At 47.1% G+C, this 17,442-nt stretch overlaps 1 protein-coding gene across 1 annotated transcript in view; it reads right to left on the reverse strand.

Moving 5' to 3' along the window:
- Window positions 1–6,456: 6,456 nt before the first annotated feature.
- The window catches only part of LOC119463851 (uncharacterized), a 37,442-nt gene continuing 26,456 nt past the window's right edge, over window positions 6,457–17,442 (reverse strand). Inside the window, exons 10-14 of the mRNA XM_049655409.1 lie at window positions 16,126–16,408; window positions 14,146–14,277; window positions 11,894–12,016; window positions 9,858–10,089; window positions 6,457–6,862 (exon numbers count right to left, since the gene is read on the reverse strand). Coding sequence (XP_049511366.1) covers window positions 6,661–6,862; window positions 9,858–10,089; window positions 11,894–12,016; window positions 14,146–14,277; window positions 16,126–16,408 — 972 coding nt within the window. The 3' untranslated portion in view covers window positions 6,457–6,660. The remainder of the gene's footprint in view (window positions 6,863–9,857; window positions 10,090–11,893; window positions 12,017–14,145; window positions 14,278–16,125; window positions 16,409–17,442) is intronic.

Consider the following 17,442-nt stretch of genomic DNA (forward strand, 5'->3'; position numbering starts at 1 on the left):
CGAGACTTCGTGATACGAAGGCCAAGTCAAGACAGCTGCTGTATGTGCAGCCGCGTAAAAAAGTAGGACTGCCGTCATTTAAAACCCAGAGCTTGCTGTCGGAGGCGAATGATACCAAGGCTCTGCGCCTTTCGCGTTGATTTTCGTACTTCCCCAGATTGTATGATGTGCGTTGAAGTCCCCGATGATAATCCATGGATCAGGCGTTGCTGACAGGATATCTCGTAATCTTTTGGAGTCAAATCTACTTGATGGTGATAGGTACGCACCAACAACAGTGACGGTAAGTCTTTTCTTCTTTACTGTTAAGCATACGTATTGGTTATCGTCATGAGGTGGCACAGGTTGAAGAATGTAAGTGAGGTCACGGCGAATAAACACCATAACCTTGCTTTTTTCACCACTAGTTGATGACATAAATGATTCATAGCCGGATAGCCTGATTGAGTTCGATAAATTCGGCTCACAGATGATGATGATGGGAAACCTGTTGGCGTACACGAACCGTCGGAAATCGGCGATGCGCGATCGTAGTCCCCGGGCATTCCACTGGAAGATTGCTGCTTTTCGGACCTCCTCTCGAAAAGACAGCTGCTGGTGAGCCATGATTTACTCAAGGGCTGCCAGCACCGGACTTAGTGTGTCCAGTACTTGCAGTGCACTTTTGGCTGACGTTGTGTGCATGTTGCTCAGCAACACGCGAATGGCATTCATTAAGGATCGCAGTAGCGATACCACTTGCTGATCTGTATGTCGCACCTCATCCGATGGAGCAGCTTGCTGTACTGGATGTGGCACTTGCTGCTGCGTATCAATAGGTCGTGTGCTTGGAAGCGGTGGCCATTCATCTGTAGAGAGACGTCTCGTAGTTTTCTGCCGTCCTGTGTCAGCGTTTGCTGCGCTGGGAACTGCAGGTGACTTTGTTACTTGAAGAGGTAACGCATTTTTCGAAGCTGGCGCAGTCCTACGTGAGGACCGTCGGCGGCGGCGGCGTCTACGTCGCACTGCTTCAGCGGCCTCCTTGTGGGTGGAACTGTCCCGTACCATTTGTTTGAGCACAGAACATTCCTTCCTAATCTTGGGGCAGTCTTTGGATGAAGCACAGTGAGCGCCTTGACAGTTAGGGCACTTCAAAACAGTCGCATTACAGTTTTGTTCTGAGTGTGGCTCGGCGCATCGGGGACATGTGGCTGAATTCGTGCAAACGCCCTTCACATGGCCGATCCTCTGGCAGTTATAACATTGCAGCGGTTTTGGAACAAATGGTCGAACCGGGTGGCGGAAGTGGCCAACCTTCACGTAGGAAGGAAGGCAATCACCCTTGAACGTTAATTTCACACAACGTGTCTTGCCAAGACGGCCAACGTGCACAATAACGTTGCTCTCACTTGCTGGTTTTATGAGCACTGGAAGGTCTGTGTCAGGGATCTCAATGTCAATGTCATAAATGACTCCTGCAATGATGGTACCATCCGCTGGGACAATGGATCGAACCCTTATGTTGCCCAGCTGCGTTATACGCTGCAGAGGGCTCAGCGCACTCGTGGTCATCACGTCGACGGCTAAGACGTTTTTCCGCGTGTTTATCCTCACATCCTTGATCTCGTTTGGTACAGTGTTCTCAAGAAACAAAGGCAGTGCTTGCCTGTTGAGGACGCGCAGATTGTCTGTCGAGTGCTCTGGCACAAACAGGACGGTATGAGGCCATCGTTGAGGTGCAGTTTTTACGGTGAACGAACTTGACACCGAAGATGCATTGACGATCCTTCGCTTGGCTTTACGGTGCAAGACAGGTTCAAAGCCGTCTTGCGATGACTCGTCAGCAGATGCGGAGTACAGTTCAGTGTCCTCGCTGTCGCTAGATGTATTTCCGCGCTTCCTCGAAGCGATTCCCGTTGATGAACCGGAACCGGACGGGGCCTCGGGAGGTTGCACAGCCATCACCGCGAGATGTGGGGCGGGGGGCCCCACAAAACCAGTGAAAAGTCCAGAAAAGCAGAGAGACGGGCAGGTTGTGTTCCACAAAAGAAGCAAAGAGAGTTCGCTTGAGTGGTCCCTAGAGGCACGAGTCAAGCTAAACAGCCTTGGTTGTTAACTTACGACGTGGTGGGTATAAAAGATGGCTGGCTATAGTCTCGAAACGGCTAGAAAACTTCGCGAAGGGGAGCATAAAGCGAAAAAAAAATACTAGCGGCACGAGATAGAGAATGGCGGTGGGATTCGCTGAGTGTTCATCGCCAGTGCCGACATAATACAGGAGATTTGGGGAAGACGGGTTTTCCAGAAATGCTTTTGTTTCACGCTTGTTCGCTCTTGTTATATCGGTTTCTACGTGTTTTTTTGTCGTTGTTCTTGGGAAGTTCTCTTGCGTCAATTCTTAAGATATCTCATTGCTTTAAAAGGCACTAATGTTCATCGCCTTTCACATGCCCTCTGCCCGTATAACTCCAATCCTACAGCCGTGTACGTATTTGATTTTCTCCGCCACACTTCCATGTGATTTTCAACAACAACGACAACAACAGGTATGAAGCCTCCATCGATGTATGGCTGAGGATGGATGAATGGATATTATGAGCAGCCCGTTCGAAGTGGGGCAGTGGCAAACGGTGGAAGCTCCTTAGTTTTAATTTTATTCTGCGCATAATATCGGGCCCCCAAAGCATATGGTTCGTGTTAACAGGTCATCGAACCTGACAGAAATTGATTGCCCCAAAATCTATCCTTAATGTTCCCTGTTGTTGCGCCACCCGTCCAGCCATCTTTCCTCATTCCCCACCGCGTATTAATTACCCTTCGATTTATATTATCTCTTAAACCCGTTATCGGTCAGGGTTACTGCGTCCATGCGTCCTCGGTGACCTCTCGATGTACACTAGCACTTGCTAACAAAAGATACACTTTAGTTCCCGCCCTATTTCAGTATTTATACACGCCACCCATGCACAGTTGTCATCGGCAAATTTTCTGCTGCAGCACCGTGTTCGCAGACGTTCTCACCTGGCTTGAAGCTGTAATTCACTGCCACTTGAATTGTCGCAAATGTTTTCTGCGCAGACTTCATTCTTCGTTTGTTTGATATACTTTCATCGCTGACTTCTTCCCCATCACCCCATACCCGGTATGCTGTTCCTACCTCTCTAACTTCATGCGCAGGGAATCAAGGCCACCTAGAAACTCTTTTTTCGGCGGCATAGGGAGAGGACCGGGCAGCGGTGACCGCGACAGTTTCGTAAAACTGACCGTACTCTAGATGCAAGGCTCTGGAGTGATGCTGGCGGAAAGGTAAATTAGCGCCGAGTGGTGGAAACGGCTGCCGGAAAACAGGAAAGTAAGGAAAAAAAAGAGTGAATGAGGAGAAAGAAGCTGTTGCTAAGGGTGAAAAGGGAGAGATGGGGAAAAAGGAACTCCCTAGAGCTCTCGCCGATGAAAAAAAAAAAAAGATAAAAAATGGGATGGTTTTGCTTATAGGGGAAGCGGGGGGGGGGGGAGGGGTGTTTGGACGCTGGTTCTAATAACCGAGCCGCGCTTATACTACGTCCCTGTCGCTGGACGTTAATGAAGAGGGACCGCGGAAGGCTCACCGCATTTGCATAACGGTGCGCGTACTACCTCGTGACAGGTATACGAGGCTCTCTCGTGCCTCTATCACCAGGGATACCTTTTCTTTCATTTATTGTGTTTCTTTATCGTGTTCCTGCAGTGTGAATGCACGCATAGCCGCGGCAAATGGCGCACCTGTCGAGCGCACACCGCGTCGCAATTATCGCGGCGGTTCCCTCGGTTTCACTTGTTTTTTGTTCGTTTTATCTTTCGGCAAAAGAAAGCCTTTGTCTGTTCGACTTTCTTGACACTAGATGCCGGAATGGCGGTCCAACTTTGGGACGCGGAACGTGATGGCGGTTATGTCACGTTGGACGGGCGTTGAGCGTTCAGTGCAGCAACTCAGAACTTTGGTTGGATGACGTCGTGAAAAAAAAATATGCTGACGACAAGATCTGTATTTCGCAAACTTTCAGTGGCTCTCTCTTTACGGCTGACGAAGACAGTTCCCTTCACTTGGACGTCAGCGTCAATGTTATCAGGGCTCCAAGTGAGGGGAGAGATCGGTGGAAAAGGATGGACAAGACGAGTCTTGAAATTGTTGCCTCATTTTTCAACCACAGCCTTTTCGAAATCATTGCATTTATCTTTTTTTTTCTTCAGCTTGTTACCTCGGCGTAAGTGAAAATAATATCGTGGAACAGAAAAATTGAGGAGGTTTAAATTTTCGTTTTTTGTTTATTTCAAGTGTGTCTCACTCGAAAGCAGAGGAGCAGGACGGGCAAGAAAGTTGATCGCCAAATATGCCAACGTGCATATTAAAGTATGTCATAGAGTGTTGAAGAGCGCCGGCAGTGTTGAGGGGGGTGCTTCGTGTTGCCTATGGCTGCAGCGTGTCGCCAAAACTTGAGATTACGGTACATGCAACACTTGGCGCGCGGTATCACAGCACGCACGAAGCCGCCAGTGGCTCGCCCTTAGCCTTTGCGCCCATCCGCAGATACATGCCAGATCCGGCGCGTGGGCCACGTATGCACTCACCCGCGCGGACAGTCATGCGCAGCCACGGCGGGGCTAAAGGATACGCGTGCTCACCTGCACCCCCCGTCCCCTTTCGTCACGCATAACGCGAGCTTAATCACGTGACTTTCAACATTGGGCGAGCTAAAAACCGGTGCGCACCAATCGACCATCCTTCTCGGTTCACCCTGACACTCTTTCCCTCGTACCCGCAGCATACAGCGCGCGGGGCTATAGATAGGACCTTATCAAACTTGGACTTTAGACGGAACGTCACAGCTAAGCAGACGAGACACTGCGAAAAATTCGCTTGGAGGGTTGCCAACACGATTGTTGACGCACTAAAAGAAGACCTGCGCTAAGTCTGTCCGTTCACGTTTGACATGGTCACCACTTAGGGCGTATTTCCTGCCGCGCTTAAGCAACGAGAAATTACTTTTTCCCTCACATAATCACTCACTGGAGCTGCCTCCCTCCCAATACTGCCAGACGTACAGACCGTCAGGAATTTCGCGAAGTACTAACAAATTATTTCGCGCAATAAAGCATGATAACAGCGTGCTAATTTACGACGGTTGGTACATGCATACTTGGGCGAAGAGCTGTTTCTTCAGTCGAAGGATCATAAATCAGACTATATATGTAATAATTTCAAACGTGCACTGTGCCTCCAATCTTGTGTATAACATCGTATGCTATATGTATAGGTTGGGTAATACTGTTAACGAAAGATTGCGTGGCGTCTCACTTGCGCTAGAACTGTATACTAATCGAAAAAGGCGCTTTGCCCATTTTCTGGTTCTTTTGTTTGTTAATTACTGTTTGTATTGCGTTTATCCTCTCACGAGGTGTCGAATATCACAATTTATACAATTTACTTCCACAGGTGCAATGCGATGGAGGAGGTGAGAATTTGTGCGTTAGTTTGTCCTTAGGCGTACAACTTTAGCTACATGTGATCGCGAGACCCGTCGCCCGTGTGAAGCGGGTGCACGTTAAAGTACACCAGGTGGCCAAAATGAATCCGGAGTCCCTCACTACATCGTGCCTCATAATCAGATCATGGTTTTGGCACGTAAAAACCCAGACTTTAATTTAGTTACACGTGATCGTGAAGTATTAGAACGTAAAATAAAATCTACAAGAACTGAGGATATATTGGTGGGATAGTTAGTTGGTCGCTATTGTTTCAAAAGGAGCGCACATGCGGACACAAAAGCAGAACTAACGCGAGCGCTGAACCGCAATTAAACGTTCGTTGTTGCGCGAGAAGGATTTATGTCAGTTTTTGAAAACGACGCATGCGCAGTTGAAATGAAGGCAGGCGGAGGGGAGGAAGGGTCGAGATGCACATCAAAAGGATAAGAACTTAAACAACGCTAACCTCAAGAGACAAGTGCGCTTTTCAAAGTAAAATATTGAAATAAAAGCGAGTCTGCTTGGGTTCTCACCGCCCATACATAAACGAGTCAACGCCTCCCCATGTGGGACACTTTCTGGACGTTAGGGTAAACTTCATTCATTCATTCATCCATGCATTCATTCATTCGTTCATTCATTCGTTAGTTCGTTCGTTCATTCGTTCAAGGAAGAAGTACTTCGTCAAATGATTAAAACAACAATTGAAATGTGTATTTTATTAGCTGCACGATAAATCCTGTTATTTTGTGTTTTATTGTAGGCAAAGTACACTGTGCCGTTCGCTATGTGTCATTTCTTGGTAACATTTGCCGTATTTCTGGTTGTACTCTGTTACTACGGCGCTAGAAGTCGACCTATTATTCCCCTTTAAGATTCAGAGCCACAGCAATCATGAAATGCCACGTACCGCCAGAAACAAATTAATAATGAATAAATGAAATAATTTATTTTCAATACTGCTGATATTATTCAGGGCATAGCAGGTGGGGATTACAATGCTATCAAGAAGGCATAGACTGGGTCAACGCTAGAAAAAAATACAACCACATCAAGTCCAATAAACGAAAACACGCACAAAAAGAAAACGCTAAAAGTTTGTTACTGGACAAATGAATGCTTCAAGTAACAAATACTGGTTACGCAATTACAGACTACGTTTGTACGCCGCCAGTTCAGTTACTCTCCATTCGTTCCACCCCCGACAATGCTTTTGGGTGAGTGCACCGCATCCTCTTTTATCTCGCGAGCAGTTCGGCGAATTTTCACCCATGGGCTGTCGCTCATGTCGGCAACCCTGAGGCGATCTCGAAAGAGGACGCTTGTGACGACATGGTGCACGTTGGAAGGCTGGTTTGTGATGATACCGTCGACGCCGAGCCTGCGAAAATAACGAAAAATAAAATAACAAATGAAAAAGTTGGAGGACACTTAAGCTTAGCCTTTAAGAGTGGAACGCGATAGTATTCAAAGATCCCTGGCTGCTTATCAGGCTTTTTTCTCGTATATTCAAATTAAAATCTGACGCTATTACGTCTGTAGGTTTTGGTTAAGTCGTGCTTGACGATTTTTCTGACGAATTTTACTTTGAGTTTCAGCTTTGTTTATTAACACCTTGCGCCACGCGGAAAGATTGCGCGGTCGGGGTGGTTCGGGATGATTTTTTTCCGCAAACGACGCCGGCGAGCCCGCGCCTACGCCGACGCCAGATTTTCTGCGACACGGGGCCCTTAACGCTGTCGAAAGAAAATTCACAGGACAGCTACGAGTACAAAACGCGAATGTTTAAGCCTTAGCTGTGGTGCGGGCTTGGCGTTATCACTCCAAATCTCGAGCTCTCCGAATCGCTTGTACTCTGAACGCTCGGCTTCTCGCATATTTCAGTGTGTATGGTGTTCTGCCTTAAATTACTACGCTCCTTTCCGATGCTTGAGTGTTTTCTAGTCGTAAACTGACGCAGCCGAGCGCTTAGCAGTGCGCCGAGTGAGCCACCGGCGCTACGGACGCCATGATAACCATCTGGTTAACGCGACGCGGCGGCAAAGTCTCGCGGGATATGCGAAGCGTGACCGTGTTACGAGCGTGACAAAGTGTGACCGCGACGAATCGGAGGTTTTTAACGCCCGTTGACACGTAGGGAGCCTACATGCAACGCCGTTTTAAGGTGGTGACAGCCTTAATTTGTAAGGGCGCTTGCCGCCACTAGCTAAATTGGCGGGTTAAATCTGGGGCACAAAATGGCGAAAGACCAGCCGACAGACCACATTTCCCGCAACCCTTGGTGACGTGAAATTAATTAACTTCTTTTAATAAACTTTGGCCTCGGCAGTCAGGGACAAATGGCGCGTCTGAGCGCCGTACACGGCACGTCTACGTTTTAGTTAAACAGGCTAGTAAGGACAGTATTTATTGCAGCACACTACGAAAAGCACCCTTTATATATTATGTACAACTGGAAGGCAACGACAATGCTTAATACAGTTCACGTTCTTGCCGTGAGATAATGCTCCCACGAGCACGCCATCCTGCCAACTTGTTGCTTTACATCTGTCACACGATATGCAATAGAAAAGTAAGTTTGATGTGTTAAAATAAAAGGAAAATGCAACTAGTACATTAAAGCAGGTGTATGCAGGTTTCTTGTGCGCATCGGTGCAAAACTAAACTAAAGAAATTTAATAGATCGCCTGCCAACATGAGTACATCAGAGCGGTAAATAGCGGTCAAAAGGGGCTTTATTGACACGCGGTGGGCAACGCCATCTGGTGGGGTTACAAGGGAATTGACTCCTTGCTTGACGTCACCGAACATTCCATCTCATTGGTGAAAGCGCGCGCGGCGTGTGCGTGCGCCAATAGAAACAACTTTTGGAGCCTCCTTCGCTCCTGTCACTGCGGGCAGGCGCCGACGGCGCGAAACTGAGCAATGAGCTAAGAAAATCTAACGCTTAAAAAACAAGTTAACCTAAAAAAAAAGAAAGAAAAAAAAGTTTTGCTCCAGGGGTGCGGGCACCCTATTTCGTTCACTGTCAAATTCCGTCATATTGTCTACCTCTGTAATGGCCACCGTCCGAGCCAATCAGAAAGGTTGTAGCAGCCCTGTGGACCAATCGGAGCACAGAAGGTGAGAAACTTGACAATATGGAGGAATCGAAAGGTGACGAGAATGTCACCCGGGGTTTAGTCAAATAATGTCCATGCTCCCAGTGTTGCTCATGAGTTTTGCCAACTATGCCGACAGTCCTATGTAAGTTGCTCCTGAGCTTCGTATTGCTGTGGCTACCCTCTCGCCAGGGCATAGTGGGTAATGCGCACGCGTGCATGCTCTGCTTGGTCCGCATTCACCAACTCCTCTGTGGAAATTCCAATTCATTGTTTAGAGGCGGCTTTTCAAATACAATTTTTTTTTGCTTTTGTGCGACGCTCAAAGCATGCTATCGCGACCGACCCGGAGCCACAGGGCACTCCGGTTCGCACTCCTGACCATATGCGCAATTTCCGCATGCTGTGTGGCCTCGACAGGCATGACCGCGGATGCTGTCACTACACTCGTCCGAACGTGGCAAAATCAAGTGGATATAGGATCATCACGACGCCCTGCGCGTTCTGCGAGAGGACATAGCTAGCCCAGTTAATCTGCTATTGCTGCCTCGGCATAGTCCGAAGGTCCGTCTTAAAGTCTGCACTGAATGTACCTCGGGGATCGCACCTAGGACTCTGCTTGGACCATTGGCTATAGGGCCTGCTGCGCGCCCCGCGCTACGAAGGCGCTTCTAACTTTTTTTTGTGGATCACTGTTTCAACGAGGTATTTAATTCTGCATGCTGCATGTTTCGTGTGTTAGCTGTCTAGGCTATGTTCTATGTGTATCACTTGGCTTGTCATCGCAGTTACCAGGAGAAGCACGCTAGGTGCGCCGACCAGGCAAGCCTGTCCAGCTGTTTCATTAAAGAACTTCTCTACCTGATAGCTACTGATGTGCTGGGGCATTTTCGCCAAGCTATCTAAAACAGAAAATCACTCTACGGGGAGACGGCCGTTGTAAGGACCACGTGGCACCTTGCAGGAATCTAAACAAGAAAGAATAAAATGGTAATTCGCACTCGAGGGTGCCGGTAGGGTCTTGTGACCTTGGGACCTTCTGCATATCCTTCTTGCTGTAATCGTACTCTGTTAAAATAAATAATTGAGTGATTGATCGATTGATTGAATGGCAATCGGCTGGGACTGTATACCATGCCGGAATCAAAGGATCGAAACTGGACGCCGCTACCACATTACGTAAATTGGAGAGGGACTTGAACTGACAGTTCCACCCCGCAACCTCGATCTCAAGCGTCCGGCGCGTTATACGCTGCAGCAATTGCCGTGGCTGACCTGATGCTTTCCTCTATGTAGAAAGGCAGATCGATGGTCCAGTGGTACACCTTGTCGACGTAGCCATCCTCGCTGTCTCTTAACTTGACCGTCGCTTTAAGCCTGTCCAAAGGCATGAGGAAGCGCAGGCAGTTGGAGAGGCCGTCGCCTTGCCACCTGTGACCTTTGATGGCCAGCCTGTTGTACATACGCTCGATGTCCTTCAGGGGGTCGTTCATGCCCACGTCGAAACCTGCGGGATCCATTGAACTGCCATGTTATACAGCGCACAGCTGCATACGTGTTTTCGATGATGATTATGATATAGGGGGTTTAATGGCGCAAGGGCCGGATTTGCGCATAACTGTTTGAGTGTAACGTGATTAGAGACAGAGAGAGAGGATAGAAAGGCAGAGTTGTTAAACAGATCAAAGATTTTGCTTTGCTACCCTGCTAGGGGGTTGGGGAAAATGATTTAGCAAGACGTGGATTAATGCGATACGGGGACAGGAAGTGCCATTGGGTGGACACAGGTTGATAGATCATCCATTCATAAGAAGGCCGTCAGAACGTGAGTAAACCGGCAACGTCACTACGCCTTTGAAATGGGCAGCATCGTGCAGAAAATCACAAGGAAATGAAAATAATCATAGCTTGATAGGCGTTTGTGAAGTAATAGTCGATGATAAATAAAGAACACAGTGGCAATTGCACCGCTGCCCAACTCAAAGAGAATTTCATAGATTCTCGCCTAGTCGATAAAGTCTAGCGAAAAAAGCAACTTATTTTACGCAGTTTTGACTTGCGCACAGTCCTATCTACTTAATCAAATAGCGATGTGACATGTTCATTGTTGGAAAAGTAAATAACAAGTACACTTCTCAAAACATGTTTGTGCTTCCAATAATGAGCATGAACACTTTAAGGGAATACCGCCTGCTAGCCCGCACTCAAAGTGTTCTCAGAGTGTCTTTAATTGACGACTCCATAAGCTGGAACCTTCGCTACTGCTACAAGTGCAACAGAACATCGCTGTACCGCTTATGGCTGGGAGCGGAGTTTAGGAAATCTTTCTGATACTATATTGGAACGGCCGACAGTCCGACGTGTATACCTCCTGTAGGTGCCAAGGTGCCAGGAAACAATGAACCACCATTCAGGATGCCCCTTACCTCGTCACGAAGTTCAACGCCTCTCTGTGCGGACAGCCGTAAATCCCTCCGTACCAGCTCAAGACCATTTTCTGTTTCTCTACCATGTGTCGTTGGCGAAATAAGCTAGCACTATCTGCGTGCTAGTGTATTTTATGAAGTGCACCGGCCTGAATGACTGTTTATAGTCCTCTTATGCACTCTCGTATGTGTACAAAGTATTCTCTTTCTTCCTCCTTGTCACTTTCTATTCCCATTTGTCGTACTCCCAGTGTAGGCTAGCAAACCGCATGCTCGTCTGGCCGACTTCCCTGCCTGTCTCATCCCTTCCTTCTCTTCCACTTGTGTAGGTTCATTTCACCGTACCCGTGTTCTACGGCAATCAATGCTTGGATTGCCATCGTTGGAGTGCACGCTTTGTTTTAGCTGAACAGGCTGAACTCTAAACCATTTTCTGAAATGAATATTCTCGGACCACAGCCGTACGCACCGATGACACACCATGAAAGCGTTACTGCAGGACCTCAAGTCGACAGGTCTCGGCGACCGCTTGTAGACTCTGTGCCCGCCTTCAAATGGGCGCGAAACTGCGCCCTCTCTCTTTCCATCCATGTATCTCCTTCCCCCAGTGCAGGGTAGCAAGCCGGACTTGCGTCTGGTTAACCTTCCTGCCTTTCCTCTCTTTTATTTATCTCGCTATCTCCCTTGTTTCAGCTACGTTCATACCTCTCCAGAGGGGCTCCTCCAAACACTGTACTCATTGGGGCGGCGAATCTGTTTCGACCACATCGTAAATTGTGAAGGAAAGTTAATGATCATACACAGAAGGCTAAGCTGTTCTTGAATTCGCGTAGGAACACCTAAACACATTACAGCTAGCCTTCAAATGACGCATCAAAATCGTACCAATGTTGTTCAAGAAATCAGGAGGTCCCATCTTCCTCAGAATTTTCAAGGCACCCCAGGTGACCTCACTCTCTTTGGTGTAGCCGATGGAAAGCAGCACGTTCATTCTGTACTTTGGCTTCACTGCAAAAATGTGTGCAACACATAAAAAGAGGTCGCAGTTAGTCCCGGAAGGCGTATCATCGATTGCGATAGCAAATTATTAGACATCTATACGAAGTAAGGATAGTAGTTTTATCGGCCGTATAAACTTGTAAACCTAGCCATGCTGTCTAAATGAACAATCATGGTGTCAGGTACACACAAGCAAACACGAACACATGGCTCTCGATGGCAGCGGAAACTCGCTTTCAAAACGCTGTAGTGAGGAAGCGCGCCAGCAGCAGTAAGCGAATTGACCTTTGTGCTACCTCTCGCTTCAACGCGAACTAAACGGCGGAAACAGCGCACTGCGGACTGGGTCCCCGTTGCAGATCGCTTTCAAGATAGGGCCCGCACGGCCGCGCGATACGCAGCAGCCGCCGAAGTAACCCCCCCCCCCCCCCCCCCCCCCCCCCCCCCCGCCTCCCTCTTCTCCCCCGGTGCCTTGCGTGCTACGGTTGACGGCGCGCCTACTCCTCGCTTTCCTCACTGGCGCGCGCGAGATTGGGCCGCCATCGTCGGTTCACCCTCGCACGCTTTCACTCGCACACGCAGCATACGGCGCGCCGCGACGATGTTATCGCCCTTGGACTTCCTACGGAACATCACGGCGACGGCAGAAATACGCCTGGAGTGTCCGTATCCATCGCAATAACACAATCAAAAGACTTCAGTGATTGATTGCTCCAGCGCTGAACTTGTGCACTGCGAACGCTGCGGGCTCTCACTGTGACATTGACATGTTCTCAAAGACTAGTGTTATGCGATGCACACAACGTCGTCCTCAGTCCTCGTCTGTTGAAATATTACCTGCTATCCTGGCCTCCGAAATACGTGCGCCGATGCCGCCACTCTCCGAGTCTGTGTGGTGCGCGAAACCCTGCGGAAACTGCCAAGCTCTAAAGCTGCGAATCGCCTTTGTCACATGGCCCGAATGATTGAATGCTGCTTCATTACCACTAAAGATGTCATGTAATTTTGCGAAGTCCTCTGTAGAAGTTTCAAAAAAAGAGTTTCACTTGTGTCCTCACGGGGTATTTCAATACCTGGCTGCGTCGGGTGATGGCGTGGGCACTATTTGACATGTGTTTACTCAAAGGGCAGTATAGGTCGTGGAAAACTCGCCAGCCAGACCAAATTGCGGAAACTATAATTACCTCAAACGTTCATTTCCGCGCGTAAACATCAAGAGGAAGCTTTAGCTCGGGCCCAACTCCGATGCTGTCAATTCAAATACGTTTAAAACGCAGAAACGCTTTTATAAGATAACCACTGGGCCGATTTTAATGAAATTTGTTGCACTTGAGAGAAAAAGTTAAATTATTATGGCTGTTGAAGCGGAATTTCGATTTAGGACATGACTTTTTTAATGGAATTTCCAAGAACTGATAAGCTTGGGAAAAAAAATAGAAGCACGAAGTGTACAAATTCGTAGCTCTACACTTAGAACAGATATCGCAGGATCTGTAAACTGCATCCGTTAGAGCATCCAAAGCGGACAAATTTTACATGTGAATTCACATATTACGTGAATTTCTTACACCATTTACACGGGTTTTGCAAAAGCTTTGTTCACAAATTGGTAGTCTACTTGAGATCCATGTATTATATATCAATTTTATCCGCTTTAGATGAGCTATGAGGTGCAATTGACAGAATTGTGATATCACGTTTAATTGGCGAGTTACAGAGTTGTAGACTTTATAGTTTCGTTTTCTGAAAACTTGAGATTTTTGCAATTTTTAATAAAAAATTTACAACCGAAATCAAAACTTCGCAACCAACAGTCACTAGATTTTACCATTTTATTTTAAATGCAACAAATCTCTTAAATTTGGTGCAGGGGTTGCCGAAAAAAAAAGATTTCTCCATTCCCATGTATTTAGATAGGAGGCCCCGAGCTACGACTTGGTGGAATTGCACGTTGCGTGCAGGACGAAAGTAAACACAATTGTACACGTCACCGTTATTTGTGTATCACTTAATTAACCGCTTCTCGAAAGCTTCGCCTCACATATATTCCAACATGCGTGTCGGATGTGCATAATTTTCTAAAACTTTTGAACAGGATTAATCATGAAGGGTAAGCGATATGAACCAACGTTTCTCACCGCCTTTCCATAGATGGGTGACAATGTTCTGGGCAAGCGTCTGGCCGGCCGTGGCCTTAACGCTTTTCGAAAGCTTTGCCGTCTTCAAGTCGAGAAAAAGGAGACTCATTTGACCCCGGTATCTGGAGTGGGCTGCAACACACACACAAAAAAAGAAAGATTAAAAAAAAAAAACAAGTGAGAGTCAAGCATTTCCCTAATCTCGAAACATTGGTCACTTCACTTTAGTTAGCACAAACTAATTATGTTCGTTTCATCCTTTCAAACTATAATCGAACTGTAAGTGTAAAGGCAACGAAAGATAAGCGACCGCTTTTCCTACTACTAGCCGTCCGTCGCAAAGTTGCCCGTCTTTTGTTGTGTCATGAAATTTTCCATCATACCAAACTTTACGATGACCTAGCACTGCCGGACGCAGTACGTTTCAAAACACGCCAACTACCCAAATAAGGTGGTAATGAATTGACGTTACACGAAGTCCTTTCAGTCATTCATTCCCCGTACTTCCCAGGAATGGAACCACCTTACCCCAAGTGTCTTGGCCATCACCGAGACGAACTTTTTCGTGAAACATTAGCTAACGTTGTATAACCTGGAGTGTATTTATGCTATTACCCCAACTCACTGTACTTGTTATTCTTTAATGATGTTGCTTTGAAAGCACATCCCTGTTTATAGTCATACGAGACTGAGAGTGTTTTAGATAAATAAAAAAAATCAACACCAATCGAGTGCGGTCATTCGCAAAAAGCGGTAATGATTGCACGCTTTAGTACGAGGCACTGCAATATGTGCGCAACAGAAAATATATATTTTTTTCTCATATATCCTTTAAAAAAATGTATAGCCTGGGAAGCGACAGAAAAACGCTTAGCTTTGCGTGGCGGTTCCTCACACATTTTAGCCATGAATAAGCGGTGGCGACATTGTCATTGGCAGTAAGCCTGTTTTTTTTTGCTGAGCGTTTAACCCATTGCGCCACAAACGCATTTGCAGAGAGCTACACAGACGTGCCTTATATATCTAACACTCCTCCGTGTACCCGCGCTCTTGCTCGGGGCGGTGCCGCCGCCTACGAACAGAAAAGAGAAGTACTGCATTATGACACTAACGCGCACCGACAGTGAACGCTTCGGTGGTCTCAGCAATACGACCCCTCGATGCCAGCATTCGAAGGGACGCTGGCATCAAGAAGCACTACCAACGCCACCTAGGTGGCGTTCACCGTACTCAGCACAGCGGAGCGTGGCCTCCGCAATTAGCTCTGAAAATGTTTCTGAAGTTGATCGCGGAGGCTGCAATTACGACGCGCTGTACGCGCTGATTTGACTCGGTGACGATTCAGTTACGTGCTTTGTCTTGCGCGTTGTATTAGTGTGTCAGTTACGTGCTTCGTCTTTCGCGTTGTGCTAGCGTGTGCAGCGTAGTGCAGCTTCCATATGCACGACGGTTGCTCATGGTCATCGACGTTGGTAGTCGTGATGGAGGAGACGTGCCACCAGGCGTCAGCGTGGGTGCATCAACGCCTAAGGGCGCTTTAGCCACAAAACACCAATAGACATTATATATCAATGTGCAATAAACATTACACTACTTCTGTGAAGACACGTTTCACTTTCGTGTTCTATACCGATTCCTATATAAGAGGGATCAACCACATTTTTTCCTTCTCGCCCTTATCTTGGTGCGCGGAGGGTACGGGCAACCTTACACACTGTCATTTATCAAAGTGACGTTTTTATACTGCGTATGTCTTAAGAACTAGCGATTTCGTCGACGGTCGGCGGTAGGCGCCGACACCGTTTTTTTTTTTTTTTGCGACAGCGGGCTCTTAACGCGCTATCGTGTTACACTTCGAACATCAGTGTCAGTAACAGTCTGGGATATGCGAAACGTTTTTTTTTGTATCCACAGCACTGACTGTATGTTTGGAAGAAGTCTGCATGTTCGACATAGTTATCAAGTATACAGCGAACTCACGCCAAGCGGTAACGTTACGGACGTGCTTCAGGTATTCTCCTATTGGCTCCCGCTTGAAGCAGCCTCGGAAACAGTCGCACGGTACGCCGTGGTACGCCCCCAGCACGGTACCATTGTCGGCAAACTCAATGTCAACCTCGAGGGCGTTGGAGCCCTGGCTCAGAAACTGGTCCACCTCTTCGATCGAGTTAACCATGTGGCCGATGATGTAGAAGGGCCTCCTGACATGCCGTGGACCTTTGAGCGCCGGCTCCGTGGGGTAGGTCAACTCGGAGGGCGGCAGCTGCAATTGATAAAAATTTGGGTTGATTTGCCTATAATTGTACTATGAGCACGAAATGAAATGCGCACAAGTCGAAAAGGACGAGAGTGCGTTGCTGCCGTTTCCACTTGCGCCAGCATTTTCAGCCGCGGATTAATTCAGTCGCCAAAACGTACATGGTGGTCTACTTCATGCGTAGAAACCGACGACAGCGCGATTACACGTCGTACTTACATATAATGACATGGAAGAGGCATTTTAATTAGTTATTACACGATCGTGCTTCAATTTGTGCTGACGGTGCAGTACCGGTCCACGCTTAACGAAGTGCAATACCACATGAAATTTTACATATGTCAAGTTTTTTATTGATAGGGACATTAATGAGAAACACTAATTGAGTTAATACTGACAAACAAATATTCGAAAACTAGTAATTCTTTTTTCAATAATAGGTTGATTATTACTGTAGCGTTCCTAACTAGAACGGCTATATACAAAAGACAATCTCAGTGAGGCGAATGTCATCCGCCATTCATTCTCACTTCTTCTTCCTCGCTTTTCCCCTAGCCCTCTTCGTCTTCTTTCATGCATCCAGCGCAGACCGCTTCGCTCTACCAGACTTCTTTTTCTCACACCTCCTTGTGCAATACTTGAATGTGTTTCCAACAGAGGTGCCCTCCGTTTGAACAAAAGCAACACTGCAGTGAGGCAGGTACGAGTGGTACTGCAAGTGTAATATACGATAATATTCTATGAAGGCCTAATTAGTTAGTCATCTTAGAACAACTTTGCGTGAATTTATGTGACCTAGAGGAGTTACAATCAGTATCGCTGCATCATGTAGGTAACAGTAACCTGATAATAAACGCCAACGCAAAACTTTAAACCCACAAAATGTGCATAAATATAAAATGGGCACAGGGAACTCTTCAGCTATGCATGTCTACATAAAATACAGGCTTTTAGCAATATAGCCTCATAAAGAATGCATAAAGGTGGGGAACGTGAAGGAAACATAAAGGCAGTGGCCAAATTTCAACATCTAGGATACA

Source organism: Dermacentor silvarum, chromosome 9, assembly GCF_013339745.2.
Source record: "Dermacentor silvarum isolate Dsil-2018 chromosome 9, BIME_Dsil_1.4, whole genome shotgun sequence".
Taxonomy (NCBI): domain Eukaryota; kingdom Metazoa; phylum Arthropoda; class Arachnida; order Ixodida; family Ixodidae; genus Dermacentor; species Dermacentor silvarum.